We start from the raw sequence: 17,495 nt of genomic DNA, 5'->3' as shown, positions 1-17,495 counted from the left end.
AAAACATCAGTGTAAAGGATGTCTGACCATAGTGATGTTGGTTGGTTATACAATTTAAAGGACAAAATGATATGACCAATCTGAGTTGGCTGGTATAAAATCGGACCCTTGGATTACAAAGTCCAACACCTGTAACAACTGAGCCACCATGGCTTCTGCCAGTAGTGAACAAATACATTAAATGTCTAATTTTTGTGATTTTAGTGCTCATGGCGGCATATAAAATTGGATTTTCAATATTGGATTTTTTTAGGTGAAGCTTATTTTACTAAAGTTTGTTTCCAAGACAACTGGAGTAGGTACAGTATAACAAGAAATGAGGCTTTGGAAAGATGCAAAAGCGGTATGCATTCTAGTGTTTTAAACATGTTTGCAATTATTTGGAATGGAGGCCAAAGCCTAAGTTGACATACTTTTGATACAACTGTTACATGGCCCTAAAGTTCTTACTAAAATTCTATTGACTTCAGAAATGAAGGGTAATTTTCTTTCATTAGTTTTAAAATTCTTTGTAACTGACAGGAAATTAAATTTTGAAATTGTGCACCATTTCCAGAGTAAAATCATTTGCAAATGTATCCAGAAAAAGCAGTAGTCCACAAATCTAAAAGTTCAGTTTTCCCCATATATAGTGGAATATTTATTGTTGCATGGTTTAAGGACATTTTTCAGCATAATATGCTGGTAAAACTTGGCAGCACTAACAACCCACAGGAAACTACTGGCAAGTTTTCTTGCATATCCATGTTGGTTGAGCTAAGACTCATTTGCATGGACAGAAGTGAAATGTGCTAGCAATATGTTAGGCAAGTGTCTAGGACCACTCAGCCACCCATGGACCCAGAGAACTTCTGCTACCCACAAGTTTTTTTTTTTTTTAATTACATGACAAGAGTCTCATAAACATAATGTGCCCCTCTTGTTTCTTAGTCTGCCATGTATTGAAATGGGCTTCTTCCTTAACCCAAATGCCACACGTTTGAAGGATGTGATGTAGAGATGGTATTGTTGTGCAAAACCATTTTTATTCTTTCAGCCACTGTGGCATTGACTCCAAGATTAATTGGGTTCTTCCCCACTCCTCGTGCAAAACCCATAAAGTTTGGCCGAGAGATGATGGAGAACTAAAGTTATTGTTCAGACTACATTTTTCTTTTAGTCTGTGACTTTGACCTTTGACCACAAAACCAAACAAGTTTATCCTTACTCCACATGCAAGCTTTTCACAAAGTTTGGTAACCGTTGATGTCATGTAGAACTCAAGTTATTGTGCAGAAACTATTTTTCTTCTTTCTATGACTATTGGCCCCCAAATTTACAAGTTTTTCCTGAACCCAAGTGCATAATGTCCATAAAGTTCGGTAACGGCAAATGTTGAGTTTCTGTGTATAAATCATTTTACCCACGTACCAACTATCTGCAAAGTTTGGTAACTGTAGATGGTGGAGAACTCAAATTAATGTACAAAAACCTTTCTTCTTTTGCTTGGTGACACTGACATTTCAGCCTCTGTGCCAGAAATGGATCGAGTTTTTTCTTACTCTGAATGCAAGCATACACACAAGTCTAGTAACTACAGATCATAGGCACTAGAGGTACTGGAAACCAAATTGTTAACAGATGAACATCATAACATAATACTTTCCACTTTGCAGTGGGTGTACAAAAATGTTGATTATTAAGAGAATGGTTTCTCATCAGTCGTCGTCCTTGTATATTCCACTTGTCTGGATCAAAATAATGCAGTACTCAAGTAGATACTTGTATATACATGTCAATAAATATGCACAAGACTGATTACACACTTTTTGTTCTCTGATTTTTACAAATTATTAATTGTCGGCTTTCTTTCAACTACTTGTGAACTTGGAACATAGGCAATGATGTAAAGTCAGCTTCCATACTGTAATATTATTGGCTGCATTTTTAACTGTTGCCATGGTAACCAAGTTATTTGGTATAAATTGCAATAAATTTAATGTTGGACTACAATTCTTTGTAATATTTTGAATATTTAAGGGCATTTGAGTATAATCAAGATAAACAGAATATACAGCCCAAACTTCCATGACATCTTGACTTGTCACTGAAAACATCACCCGTTATGCCTATATTATGTGGAAATTTTACAATCTAAGCCAAATGATTACAAAACCTTCGCTGATCGTAAATTGAAAATATTCTAAGCATGACTGATATGGCATGCAGAAAACTCAGTATATATACGAAGACTGAAAAATTAATTTTGTCCTGATTTTTACATTTTCTAGGCAGGATTTGGTTGCCATGATAATGAACCATTTCATCCACTGCAAGCAGATATAAAATATACACAATACCCATCCAGTGTCAACAAAAGTATTTGCACTAAAAAGAAAATATTACTGCACAAAACAAAAGTTCAAACAGGGTGCCAATTTATTGACTTGATGGATAAATTCTGTGTAAATTGAGCAGTTCAGTCTCCAAATAGATGAGCAGTAAAGGGTTAACGGGGCAAAAAGGTTACTGCCAAACTATATGTCACTATTGACACAATTTTAACATGCCATTTTAAAAATATGATCTTAACATTGAGTTTTTCCTTGAACAAGATGTTTGCACTATCGTGTCTTTCTTATATCCTGATATTTGTTAAAAATACTTTGCCAAAATATTCTAAATGAACAACTTTAAAAAATTTGAAAATTCACCGACTGGTCAAAATGCTTAAAACAGAGCTCATCATTAACTTTGTATTTTGGCACAATATGTATAAAGTATCCCTTTACCTCATGCAAGTGTCTTTGGACGCCTTTACTCCATTCGCATGGAAGCGCCTTTTGACGCCTGCTGTAAACATCAGCCATTTTTTGCTGGTTTTCGTAGCGCCACCTTCGGGGAAACCCCCCCATTAGATACTACATTTATTTCTGTGAATGACAATTACGTCAGATCACGTGGTCGCTATGTATGCACTGGCTGATATATGCTATTTAAAGTAACTGGGTCGTAATCTCCACTCTCCAAAATGGCGGTCACGGATTTCATTCAGTACGTACATAGTTTTCAAGATTAGAATAACAACTATGAAAGATTCAATAACTTGGGTAAAGGCTCTGATATTGATGTAGGCAACAATTAGTTTTTATAAATTATCAAATTCAGATGACTTAGTGATGTAGACGCAGACGAAAACCTTGTAAATTTCGAGTATCGGAAATGGCAGCTACGGTTGGTCACGCGGCTTCACTGACATGACGGTGAACGAGTTCTCTCTCAATTTTGAAGCACATAAAAAATTCTTCTGTGAAAAATAATTACACAGCTATAATAATCGGATTTTACTCTTAAATTTTTCCACATATAATGTGTACCAAAAATGTAAAATGGCTAAAATTGCTGTTAAACGTAACATACACTACATTGCTTAACAGTTCACAGGCAGGATTTCATTCAGTACTTAGGAAGTTTCCACGATTAGAATCACTACTATGAAAGATTAAATAACTTGGGTAAAGGCTCTGATATTTATGTAGGCAGCAATTAGTTTTTATTGATTATCAAATTCAGATGACTTAGTGATGTAGACGCAGACGAAAAACGTGTAAATTTCGAGTATGGGAAATGGCAGCTACGGTTGGTCATGCGGCCTCACTGACATGACGGTGAACGAGTTCTCTCTCGATTTTAAAGCACATAAAAAATTCTTCCGTGAAAAATAATTACACGGCTATAACAATCGGACTTGACTCTTAAATTTTTCCACATATAATAGATGTGTACCAAAAATGTAAAATGGTTAAAACTGCTGTTAAACGTAACATACACTACATTGCTTAACAGTTCACAGTCAGACCTATGCGTATGCTGTCGACTAGGTAACAGGTGTTCTATTTATAGTGCGTTGCACTTTGTCACTATGCTCTATGAGGTAAAGGGGTATACAGAGTTGGTTTTATTCTCAAAATGAGTTACATAAACAAATTTACAAAATACCTCAATCTTGTGACAGATCTATTGCATCAAAGTGATGTGGGTAAGAAAGCATTGCTGACAACTAATTAAAACTGAAAGGATATACATGTTTTTGAAAGTAATTGTTTTCAGTAAACAAATTTGTTTAAAGCATTGTCCAATTGATTCATCTTGTAATGCCTGCCATAGAGTGAATCTGATCATCAATTGATTCATCTTGTAATGCCTGCCATAAAGTGATCAAAGGATTCATTTTGTAATGCCTGCCATAAAGTGATCATCAATTGATTCATCTTGTAATGCCTGCCATAAAGTGATCAACTGATTCATCTTGTAATGCCTGCAATAAAGTGATCAATTGATTCATCTTGTAATACTTGCGATAAAGCAATCAATTTATAAGCATACTTCTACCTTTAAAAAAAATCTAGATGGTAATTCATTACTTTCTGTGTGAATGACAGCATTAAGCTGCATGAAGAATGTTTTCTGAAATGACTTGAGAAACTTAAGGTGATGTGGCACTGAATTTCACTTACCTCTTTTTGCCTTTATTTGGGTTTACAACTCTGTAACCAAGTCTCCTTTCCTGAACAGAGATAAAAGACAGTTATTACATGCATCCTTTTTGTATTAAAGGGAACAAAAGCATAAAATATGCTAAATCCTAGATGCAGTGGAGGTTATTTTGTAAGATGCAAGTTTTAAAGAAATGCTTTTTCATCATGAATGCTGTTTAGAGTTATATTTCAGATATGCTCTGACAGTCCTACTGCAGCAGTCTTATTAAATATACAAGTCTGCACCTAATATTTCATGGAGAGTCTTTAAAGAGTATCACTACATGGCCAGTCTGATTTTGCATTCTATTGTAGTCCTCAAGACAATTAACATTTTTTGCAGATTTTTGTTGAAGAGTGCTAAGCAGTGAAGAATATAACTTGGATTAAGTAGAAGGCAGCATTAAAGCTTCAACAGAAAATAATAATTCGGCTTCTTGGCTTCTAAATAGGATGACTAGAAAGGTCACTGGTGCTAAAAACTGCAGTCAAAATCATTTACAGGAAACTATTTTGTGACAAAACATAGGCCGACTTGTGTATGTTGTATCCTGGTAACACTGCCTACTTTAAGTAAGAAAGTGTTGGTGAAGCTGACCTTGTATCTAGTAACCCACTAGATTTTATTTTTAAAAATGATGACAAATAACAGGATGATTAAAGAAACTTTGTGTAGAGATAACTCAAAAGGAACATTTAAATTTGAAGAGATATCCAGAAACATAAGAGAGGAAAGCCACAAATTTTCAGCTCCATGGATAAAGGCACTCCAGTTACCACCGGGATGAATCAAAATAACAAGAAAAATGTATCATTTAAAACAGCAGAAAACTAAAACATGTATCCAGATTTAAGTAGATACAATTAGCCAAAGCCCATAACGACGTATGCTTAACTATATTACATAGACAATAGTTACCGCATGTAGGATTTGCATGGCATTTCGTGTTAGCGCAGCTATTCAATGGTTCAGAACTGGTGCAGAGGCATTCAGTCCATCTTATTGCTTATTTGTGTGCAGAGGCATTCAGTTTATCATACTGCTTGTTAGTGTGCAGAGGCATTCAGTTCATCATACTGCTTGTTTGAATGCAGAGGCATTCAGTTTATGATGTTGCTTATTAGTGTGTAGTGGCAATCTGTTCATCATATTGGTTATTTGTGTGCAGAGGCATTCAGTCCATCTTATTGCTTATTTGTGTGCAGAGGCATTCAGTTCATTGTATTACATAATAATGTGCAAAGGCATTCAGTTTATCATATTGCTTGTTAGTGTGCAGAGGCATTCAGTTTATCATATTGCTTGTTAGTGTGTAGTGGCATTCAGTTCCTCATATTGCTTATTTGTGTGCAGAGGCATTCAGTTCATCATGTTGCTTATTAGTGTGCAGTGGCATTAAGTTCATCATATTACATGTAAGTGTGCAGAGGCATTCAGTTCATCATGCTGCTTGTTTGTATGCAGTGGCAATCAGTTCATCATATTGCTTGTTAGTGTGCAGAGGCAATCAGTTCATCATATTGCTTATTTGTGTGCAAAGGCATTCAGTTCATCATACAATGTGTTAGAGTGCAAAGGCAATCAGTTCATCATTTTGCTTATTTGTGTGCAAAGGCATTCAGTTCATATTGCCTGTTAGAGTGCAGAGGCATTCAGTGCATCATATTGCTTGTTAGTGTGCAGTGGCAATCTGTTCATCATATTGGTTATTTGTGTGCAGAGGCATTCAGTTCATCATGCTGCTTACTTGTGTGCAGTGGCATTCAGTTCATCATATTGCTTGTTAGAGTGCAAAGGCAATCAGTTCTCATCATATTGCTTATTTGTGAGCAGAGGCAATCAGTTCCATCATACTGCTTGTTAGTGTGCAGTGGCAATCTGTTCATCATATTGCATATTTGTGTGCCGAGGCATTCAGTTCATCATATTGCTTATTTGTGTGCAAAGGCATTCAGTTCATCATTCTGCTTGTTAGAGTACAGAGGCAAACAGTTCATCATATTGCTTATTTGTGTGCAAAGGCATTCAGTTCATCATATTGCGTATTTGTGTGCCGAGGCACTCAATTCATCATATTGCTTATTTGTGTGCAAAGGCAATCAGTTCATCATATTGCTTGTTAGAGTGCACAGGCAATCAGTTCATCATATTGCTTATTTGTGTGCAGAGGCATTCAGTTCATCACATAAAATGTTTCTTAGTAAATGACAGCAAAGGAAAAGCTCAAACACTTGCTTACCAGTTTAAATCAGTTTTTACCAAAGACATTTCCAACAATGCCAAAAATGAAAAAATCTTGAACAGAAGGCATTGAAAAAGTTTTGTAAAATATAAATACCTCCAAAGCAAGTGGACCAGACAACATTGCCAACTTAATCCTAAACAACTGCACCCACATACTAGCCCCCGGAATGCAAGCTATTTACCAACTGTTAGTAGACTCTGAAAGTTTACCAAATGACCAGCTAAACGTAAATGTAGCCCCCATGTTCAAAAAAGGAGACATACACCTTGCAGAAAATTAATGACCAGTTTCCATTACATCAGTCGCATGTAAACTTCTCAAACATAATTTGTAAGCATCTTCTTAATCACTTGGAAAAAAATAATAGTCTAACTAAAGTGAGCTTCAGATTGGGATACTCTGTGAAACTCAACTCCTCACAACAATGCATGACCTACTTCAAACAATGACAAAGAATACAAACCAATTTGGTGATACTAGACTTTTCAAAAGCATTTGATACTGTGCCACATCATAAATTAATGTTTTAAGTTTGAAAACTATAGAATCACTGGGCCACTACACTGTTGGCTCGAGATGTTCTTGACAAAGCAAGACATGCAAGTGATGGTGGATGGAGAATCATCTGAAGCAATCACTGCTGACTCTGGTGTCCTTCAGAGAATGGTGCTGGAACCACTCATTTTCCTATGCCATATTAATGATCTTCCAGACTGTGTGAAATCTCAGGTCAGGCTGTCTGCAGATGACCATCTCCTTTACAGAACAATATGAAACCAGAGTGACCATCATACCCTCCAGAGTGATCTGACAGTCCTTGAAAAATGGGAGACAGATTGGGGTATGACTTTCAATGCCACTAAATGTTACCTCATGAGTATGACCAGTAAAACAACAAAATCATCTTATTTCTACACCTTAAAAAATCAAATGCAACAACATGGCAGTGAAAACCCCCTCTTGGAGTAACACTGTCTGAGGACTTAAGTGGGAATCGCATGTTATCAAATCTACCAAGAAAGCAAACACTACACTAGCATTTATATCAAGAAGCCTCAGACACTGTTCACAGACATGTAGACAAACTGCCTATCCATGTTAGAATATGGTTGCGTTGTCTCAGTACTACATTAAGGATGTTGATAGAATCAAGAAGGTTCTACACTAGACAGCAAGTTTTATAACCAGTGACTACAAAACCAGAGAAGCAGGATGCATCATCAAAATGTTAACTGACCTGGGTCTACCAGAACTTCAAGACAGGCATAGTAGGATTCATTTGACATATCTCAATAAAGCAGTCAAGGAGTTAGTGCCAGCTCTCTCAACGAATATATTTTTAATACCATTAAGACAAAAAAGCCATGATAAAGCCACATCTTTTCCAAATTTTGAAAGTATAAACACTGTAGAAAAACTAGTTTCAGATAATAATAGATATTTTGTAATCCAAATCTAATCTGATATACTCAGATTTTCAAAGTACCGTTTATCTTTTTTGCCTGAGAGGCATTTGACCGTGATTCTGATCCTGTGATATTAAGCTCCAAATCAATCGCTGTATGCCAACTGAACATGATGGTTAAGCCTTGATGACAGTTTGGTTCGGTGGCCGTTAAAAAATTTGGTAATGTACTGCTTTGAATCATATGAGAAAATCAGGAATAAATTATGCTGGAGCATAGAGAGAAAGAATACCACCAGCAGAGATACAAAACAGTCACCAGTCAGCCATTCTGAATTTCCTCCTAACCAATCAACCCAAAATGCTTTGCTCTGCACAAAATGAATGAAGAAAAATTCTGAAATGCAGAGTGCATACACATAGTACCTCCTCTGATATAAAGAAAACTCCCTTCCTTAGCAGTACATAAGTTAAAAATTAAAAAAATAAAAATAAAAATAAACAGTAATCCATATCGACACAGCTGGGAATGATCCGAATCCCCCAATTTTCCCTCCCTCTCAAAGCCTTGAAGTAAGACTTTGGTAGGTTCTAATGAGCTAAGGACAACTAAAATGAATTGTAGTCCCCAAGAAAGGGTTATTACTTAAAAATATAAAAATAAATTACCAGGTCTCTCTTCTCTCTCTCCTCCTGAATGTTCTTTTTCCTCATTTGTTGGAACTCTTTATAGTTATAGTAGGTGTTCTTTGGTGGCTGGAAAACAAAGGTAGAATTGAACTTATTGATATAAACCAACTTATATACCCAAAGTCAGCCTAAATGTCTCCAGATCCCCTTCCCACCCTGACAATGAATGTTATTCTGTGACATTGGTACTAGACAGAAAGAAAGAAAATAGAATAGCAAGGTGGACGATAAAAAAATATGTAATTTATTTATGTTGACAACAGTGTAAATGGAAGCAGTCCAAGCAATACAATGAAACCAGTCTTAAAATAGCACACATGGGATCAATTCACTTGGTCTTACATGAACAGTTTAGCCTATACAGAGGTTTAAAAAGATGCATACAACACAAGGGATCAATTCACCTGGTCTTACATAAACAGTTTAGCCTATACAGAGGTTTAAAAATATGCATACAACACAAGGGATCCAGAAATGAGTGTCTGTTTAGGAAAGTTCAGTTTATTGGGTGGAAAAATAGAGATTTATTTTACACCAGGTGGTTGATTACTGGACTTTTGGATAAGTAATCTCAATATTTCACTGGAGTGAAAAAAATCTCATATTTTTTTACAGGCAATCAGTAGACACGGGTAACATTATAATCAAGAACTCTTTAGTTATTGTTAGATGCTTACAAAGTTGAGAGGGTAATATGGCCACCTCCCAATAAAGAAACTAGAGTTTAAATCCCAACAGGATGTTAATTGTTTTCCTCATAATTTACTATTTTAGTTTGAATTTGGAAGGAGAATTCTGTTGCTGTTTAAATTTTCTGTGAATAATCACAAAACACAGCAGAATAAAAATGGTAAAACCTGACATCATGAGGAATCCAGTAAGAAATCTACTTCTTTAATCTGTTATACAGTAAACCATGCTAGCCAAGATGTTTCAACACAAAATAAAAAGAAAATTTGCTTGATATAAGTAAATAACATATTTCATGGGTGAAAAGCTTAATATACTGAATTTTTCACCCACTCGATATAAACATCATTCACTCATTTAAAGCAAATATCCTCTCTATATCTTGCTTACACATTATCACACCTGCCTACCCAACACAATGCATACAGAATCTTGAATCAAAAACAAACTTGTGTTGGCAAAACGTACATGCTGCCAAAGTAAAAAAAGTCTAAAATATTAAAAAAGTGTTGAAAAATTGGGAAAACTGTAATTATGGCATTAAATAAAAAGGAGTCCTATACATTAGTGTTCAAACATGCATCAAACCTTAAGTGGCTAATCCCACACTGCCACAGCATTCTTATGTTAGAAAAAATTACAATTACAAAGTATTCAATAATGTGTAAAGTATGGAACTATTACTTTATTGGCCTGACAATATAACTTGGGTTATAAATATATAAATCTCTAGAAGGAACTGGAATGGACAATTTGGAGACAGACAATTCTGAGAACATTTGGAAAATACAAATATGACTAAATGAACTGATTGCCGCTATTTCTACTGCAGACTGTGAGGGGGGGTCAGTCACCAGAATCTAATTTTAAAAAATTTACGAAATTGTATGGGTATATCTACTCTGAAAAATTTAATCAGAACTTATATTGATGGACGCAGTGTTGAGAATTTGATTACAGGATCACATTTAAAAAATGGTCTAGGAAAAAAATGAGGCCGACATTGATAAAGTATCAGTGACATTGTTCATGAAGATTAAGCAGTATTATAAGTTATAAAGAAACATTTCTATTCATTCTTGCTTTTCATATGCTATACACTAAACTTCACCTGTATATAATGGTATTGTTATATTTATTAATAATTACTCTTGTGCTTTGAAATGTAATAAAAACATGTAAGAACTGTTCTAAAACATGTAGGAACTGTTCTATTGTCATGTTTATACGGATTAAAAATAGGGCCAATATAATAATACGCATATATTTAAGTTGCTGCATCATGACATAAAATGACTCCTATGATTGAAAAGTGGCTCCAAATTTATAAATTTCATGGTGCAAAGAAAAATGTTTCCATGGAAGGCCCTGGTAATGACTGAGCTTGTTTGCAATTTTTTTAAAGCACTTTGTTCACAAAACATAAGGTTCTGTTAACTTAAAATTATTACATTTCATTTGATTCTTTTAACATTATATGCATTCAGTCATGTGTTGTCACGTAACTTTTCTAAAAATTTGCAGCTTCATACAAGATTCTTATTTCATATGCTTTACCCAAATATGTTTCTAAAAAGTCAATTCATTAAAGTGTTTTCATAAGCATGTCTTGTTAATTCACTTTGCAATTTTTAAACTTTTCCATCTCTGAATTCATTGCTCATGATCTGTTTATCATCCATCTTTGAAATGTCCCCTCAATGAATTGTCCATTCTCCTAAATGTCCATCTCTGAATTGTCGGTCTCTGAATTTTCCCTTTTCCAAACTGTCAACTCTTAATTGTCTGTCTCAAAATTGCCCATTTCAGGAGGAGTATCAAAAAAAAAAAAGGATTTTCAAGATGGCTACCATGGTGGCCATACTGGATGTTGGATCGGCACAATATTTATTTAGAACTTTTGCAGCAAAAAAACATGGCAATACAACCAACAATTCCGTAAGAGTGGCAATAACAAGATTTTCAAGATGGACACCATGGCAGCCATATTGGATGTCTTGGCAACATCATTTTCATTGAAGACCAACTTGATCGTGTGATGACTGTGTAAAGTTTCTCAGCAATCATTCATGTAGTTTAGCAGAGGTAGTGATACTGAACTAGTGCTGAAGGATTGACAGTGGATAATGAACAACCTGACATCCCATAAGCTCTTCTGATTTCTGACTAGAAGAGTCAAAAACAAATACATATGTATGTAGCAGTGTTTTATGGTACCTCGGCACAAAAGTGGCAATGCTGTTAAGTCTGAATAACGTAAAATAGAATTGCAAAAATTTAGGAAGTGGAAACCTTCTAAATAAATGTATAATAACAATAATGAGGACTTTGTATAGCACCTAATCTTTAGAAGCTCTATGCGCTTTACAACATTAGACAACATTATGTACAAGATAAAAAATAAAATAAACAAATGTAAAAATTCGGTAAAACATAAAGAAAATATCAGAAAAAGGTAAGACATAAAATCCTTAAAAAGATTCTAAAAATCCATTGCATAAACTATATGAGGATCTACCACCCAATCAATCTTTGACCTTCCAAGATTGATAGGGTGGGTAGATCCTCATAGTTTCTTTAAGCAGCACATGTTAAAAATACTTCTGCCTAACAGGGTGGAAATTGACACACTCTACCAGCAAAGCCTCATTCCACACAAAAATTCTGATCATCAGGTGAGATTTTTCTATCCCACACCAACACATATGGATTTAAATTAGTCTCACCATTCTATTGCAAGTGAGACAACAAAATATTAACAATGTCATAAAATTTAAATAATATGTGTGTATACCATACAATAAAATCCACCTTTGTGCAGTTACCTTGGCTCCAAGACTTATCAACAGGAAAGTCATGGCCTCATCCTTTTGGTTGCCTTGGAAACCTTTTATTCCAAACTTTCGCACCTCATATCTTGCCTGCAGCATGTCAAAGTCGGGATTATCATCTGCCTCATTCTTAGAAGGTAGGGATTCTTCTTGCTTTATATAAAAATGAAATGAGTTGGGGGTTTAGGAGGCAAGCTTGCATGACAACAAATATGCAAATTCCAGAAATTAATGTCCCCCACCCCTTTTCCTTATCTTCATCAATATCGAGATTCCTATGGATTAGATTGTAATAATAATTAAGGATGTTCTTATTTGTAAATAAAATGATGTGCATGTGATAATCAAGGGCTATAACTCCACTAAACCTAGAACACTGACAATCAAACTAAGCCATGGTCTCATGAAAATTAAAATTCATACCAAATTTGGTTTCCTGCGCAAAAACAACAATGAACAGACAGACAATCAGGGTCTACAACTCTGCTAAATATTCATACAGAATGCTGGCAATGGAACTCCGCCAAGGTCTAATCAACACAAGCTGTGTGGCAAATCTGGTTGAAATCCAATAATAATTAGGGAACTGTCATGTGGAAACGACACTTGAAAAATCAGTTATCAGGGGTTATAATTCTGAAAAATGATGTTAAATACTGACAATGCAACCCAGACAGGGTCTCATAAATATCTAGATACATCCCATAATAGTAGATAGTACTTAATGCACTAGTAACACTACAAAACTATGATATTCTTATTTACTTTGACAAATTTACCAAGGTAATTTTCTCATGTGCATTGTTGTATCATTTTTTCCATGGAGAGTTACATTACTATACTAAAAATGTTTTAGCAGGTGCTCAAGTACTCTTGAAATATTCAAATGTTGGAGTAACTGGTCCACTTAAAATGTGCTGGAGTATGATATTTTCATTATGGATGTTGGTCTCATTTAATTATAGTGTTCACTCATTATCTAGAATCATTTATTATAATAATTCACATTTTTCTGAACTATTTATCTTGTCAAAAATTATTAACATTGTTTAAATGACACATTGTTTATCTGCATAATTTCAGCCCCATGTCATTTATTCACCCTCAAAATAAATTGTCAATGCTGTAGATGTGTCTTCAATCTCACAAATACATTACTCTAACAGTCAATAAAGACTAAATTGCAACTTGGCAGACTGCAAGATAACGTTAATGGTTTAATTACCAAACATATTGTTTTAAAATGGACAGAAATTGCCGTCTTACAATTTTAATCACCTTTAGCAACTGGCCACTGCTAGTATGTTATGTATATTTAATTTGCATTGTTTGTATATAAAAAACATTTTGTTATATGCCATGGGTTATATAAATTTGTATTTTTATAGCTGACCTTGTCCAAAACCAAGTTCATTTTCTACCTGACCAGAATCTTTCAATTTGGTTTTGTATTCAACATGTTTATTTCAATCAGATTCCAGAACATTGAAAATTCCCCATGAAATGCTAGGTCTACCTGATGTTTACGACATTCTATATTATAATTTTAGTAACAGACCTTGTCTAATTAGAGCTTGGATTGTTCTGGAAATGAACTTTTGTCCTACATCATGACTCTTCTTTTGTGTCTTGGAGTATTATTTTTGTACAAGATCCTTTTTTATCTAGAAATTACTTATTCATGCATTAGCATCTGAGCAGAATCAGGTTGTACTGCTGTTGTATTTGGATTTGACTGAAATTATTCAATTCAAAATATTCTTCTCTGGAAATGCAAAGTGCTCTAAAATAATGTTCTTGGATTATATTATAGTGATTCAACAAAGGACTCTTGGCACACCACTTTACATGCTATCAGAGGCACATCAACACTTTCAGCATTGGGTTTATTTTGGAATACCACTATAATTTATTCAAAACTTTATTCCTTAGGACATGAGTTAGAAATTCTAGGATTATTTGGGATTTAATGAGTAATATCTATCATCTGATGACAGGTTATCTTCATTTATACAAAAGTGAATGTCAATCATGACAGGATTCCAAACCTAGTACTAGAATTTTCAAATATTCATCTAATTTTGACCTGTTATTGACTACTGTTTTCATTCTTTATCAAACCAATCAAAGTCTCATTGATTGCTACATTATGAATGTCTGTATGCTTGTAACTTCAAAAAATATGTTACACTAGCAGACATACATCTTAGGGACTCAGAGAAAACATCTGCAGACAACAGTACAAGCCCCTCAATGTTCAATTGCTAAATATCTTGTTTTCATAGCTTGAAAAGGTGTCAGTGTGTGGACAAAGTCTTTTATGTGCTATAATTTGTATTGAATGCTCAAAACAAGCACAGGGAAAAATGCAAAGTTCCTGGGATCTGAAGGCTCAGAACACATGTATCTGGGCATCTGATAGCTGAATCAGGGACCTGGATACTAGAGTCAAAGGAAATTCACGGTTATGTTTTTGGTAATGTTGGCCATACTTCATGACAGATCAGCATCATTTGGATAAAGTTGAAAGTCATTCAAGCGTGGATGCTTTCATCAAATTTGCTTAAATTCTGTTCAGCAGTTTTTGAGAAGTTATTTAAAGGTTGTTTTTTAAAATAATGAAAGCCATAATAACTGCATTTAATAATGAGAGCCATAATAACTGCATTCAGTAATGAGTCATGATAACTGCATTCAATAATGAGAGCCATAATAACTGCAATCAAATCTAATTACTGTGACCTCATTTATTTTTATAAAGTTTCTCGGTTTGAAAAAAAAAGGATATTTGTATGGGTACTTAAATCTGTAGATCTGCCTCAAAATTTTCATTTTTAAAGATATTTTATTTTATGGACTAACCATTACAATTAACTAAAATAAAGAATACAAATCAACAAAACTATACTGACAAAAAACAGCAGCAGCTACTATGGTTAAAACAATACTAATGCCAATATGAGCACAAATCCAATACACATCAAGATTAGTTTCTCATATCATTCTTCCATCCAAGAGTTCAATCCCAAATGCAGCCAATACAGCCATGTGGTACTTGGAACAAATCTACATCATCTTTAACTTAAATCCATAATGTTTCAACAACAGTATGTTCTGATGATCACATTATCTGGACAATGTCATCATTGCATATGTTATCCAAACACATGACCAACGGCCCCTTGCTCACTGCAATCAGCATGCTGCAGTAACATTTAATGTGAAGGGGAGTAAAGTGGCTCAAGATAAAATGTGCGAGAAATCAGTCCTAATTATCCATGGCTTTGAGGTGTTATTCTGCAATTTCTGGATTATTTATGTCACAAATGTTGGTGTAAAGTAAAAAACTTAACTACTCAGTAGTTTTGTCTGAAAATTAGGGAAGTCTGAACTTTATCACTGTTCTTTAATAAATGTGTGTGTGTGTCAGTGTGTGTGTGTGTGTGTGTGTGTGTGTGTGTGATTAATGCTTGTGCTTCAAGTAATTGATAGTATTTAACAGTATTGTTATTCACTTGGTTTAAGATGTGCGGATCAAATGAGATGTGCTTTCAGATGAATTTAAATTTAAATAGGAACAGTTTCTACCTGTAATTAGAAGTGTACATGCTCAATTTAAGGCATGGAATAAAACAGCTATTGAACACTGTATAAATGTATATGCATGGAAACAACATAATTTGAAACTGGGCTAAAATAAACTAAATACAAGCAAGAGATAATATTATTTTATAGTAGCAAAGTTGAATTAACAAATAGCAATGATTTCTGACCACACCAAATATCTCAGTAAGAAATGAGGGAAGATGGGAGGGGGGGCTTTCTGCATGATGTGTCTAGTTTTCGTATTGGATCTTTGTAAGCCATCTACATATGAAAACCTGAATATGAATATGCATGCTAAATTTGATCTATCTACCTCAAGTGGTTTCAACATTTTTAGTGCTTAGTGTTTTTATCAATAAAATGTCAAGAAGTTAAAAATGCACAAAACCTTGCACATTAATGCAATAATCTAAAACTCTATCCAGGTCATCTACATATAAAATCATTCATCTATCTAGAGGAATATTTACAAAAATGTGATAAAAATGTTTGTGTCCAAAATAAGATCACAAAATAGCAAAAGAATCAAAACTGAAGCAAACCTAATCAAGTTATCTACATACTAATAAGCCTATTAAATGTTATCAATCGGCTTCAATTGGTTTTTACTCAGTTGTGATAATAAGGGTTTTATTGGAAGAGTTTTAGTTATAAGTCCAAAAACGTATAGAAAATGGAACAATTGTTACAATGGCCAGAAAATCAAATCATGTCATGTACATGTGGATATAAATAAAGTAGTCATTTGTTTAAACTGAGTTGTGCAGAGTCAGGATGGGCATACAGACATGACCAAACCAAGCTGCCCCCACTCCAGACACTGGGGCATGAGAACTGACAGATGGGTAGCCAGACATGACCAAACCAAGGTACCCCCACTCCAGACACTGGGACATGAGAACTGACTATGGGTAGCTAGACATGACCAAACCAAGGTGCCCCCACTCCAGACACTGGGGCATGAGAACTGACAGATGGGTAGCCAGACATGACCAAACCAAGGTGCCCTCACTCCAGACACTGGGGCATGAGAACTGACAGATGGGTAGCTAGACATGACCAAACCAAGGTGCCCTCACTCCAGACACTGGGGCATGAGAACTGACAGATGGGTAGCTAGACATGACCAAACCAAGGTGCCCCCACTCCAGACACTGGGGCATGAGAACTGACAGATGGGTAGCCAGACATAACCAAACCAAGGTGCTACCACTCAAGACAATGTGGCATGAGAACTGACAGATGGGATGCCAGACATGACAAAACCACCAGGGGATGACAAATGAAAGACACTCATGTCAGGATGCATTGTTTCAAATGTGGTCAAATTCACTTCAAAGACTTTATGACAAGTCAGTCACAGGAATTTTTATTTTTAATAATGGTGGTTATATTTGATGGAAGATTGAAACCGTTTGTATAAATTTGGTGCCAGGACGCTTCCTGCTGAATTTGGTTGAATCGGATGCCGCAGTTTCTGAGAGGAAGTTGAAAATAGTAAATGAAAACA

At 35.0% G+C, this 17,495-nt stretch overlaps 1 protein-coding gene across 4 annotated transcripts in view; it reads right to left on the bottom strand.

Annotated features, from left to right (window-relative positions):
* The window catches only part of LOC149780227 (uncharacterized), a 33,214-nt gene that overhangs the window by 992 nt on the left and 14,727 nt on the right, over positions 1-17,495 (bottom strand). For all 4 annotated transcript variants that reach the window (XM_089937001.1, XM_089936998.1, XM_089936999.1 and 1 more), the window contains exons 4-6: positions 12,374-12,532; positions 8,838-8,924; positions 4,497-4,546 (exon numbers count right to left, since the gene is read on the bottom strand). In XM_089937001.1, coding sequence (XP_089793127.1) covers positions 4,497-4,546; positions 8,838-8,924; positions 12,374-12,532 — 296 coding nt within the window. The remainder of the gene's footprint in view (positions 1-4,496; positions 4,547-8,837; positions 8,925-12,373; positions 12,533-17,495) is intronic.

Source organism: Sinohyriopsis cumingii, chromosome 16, assembly GCF_028554795.1.
Source record: "Sinohyriopsis cumingii isolate HCF-2022 chromosome 16, ASM2855479v2, whole genome shotgun sequence".
NCBI classification, from domain to species: domain Eukaryota; kingdom Metazoa; phylum Mollusca; class Bivalvia; order Unionida; family Unionidae; genus Sinohyriopsis; species Sinohyriopsis cumingii.
The sequence above is the reverse complement of the archived record's forward strand: the minus strand, read 5'-3'. Positions and strand labels throughout refer to the sequence as shown.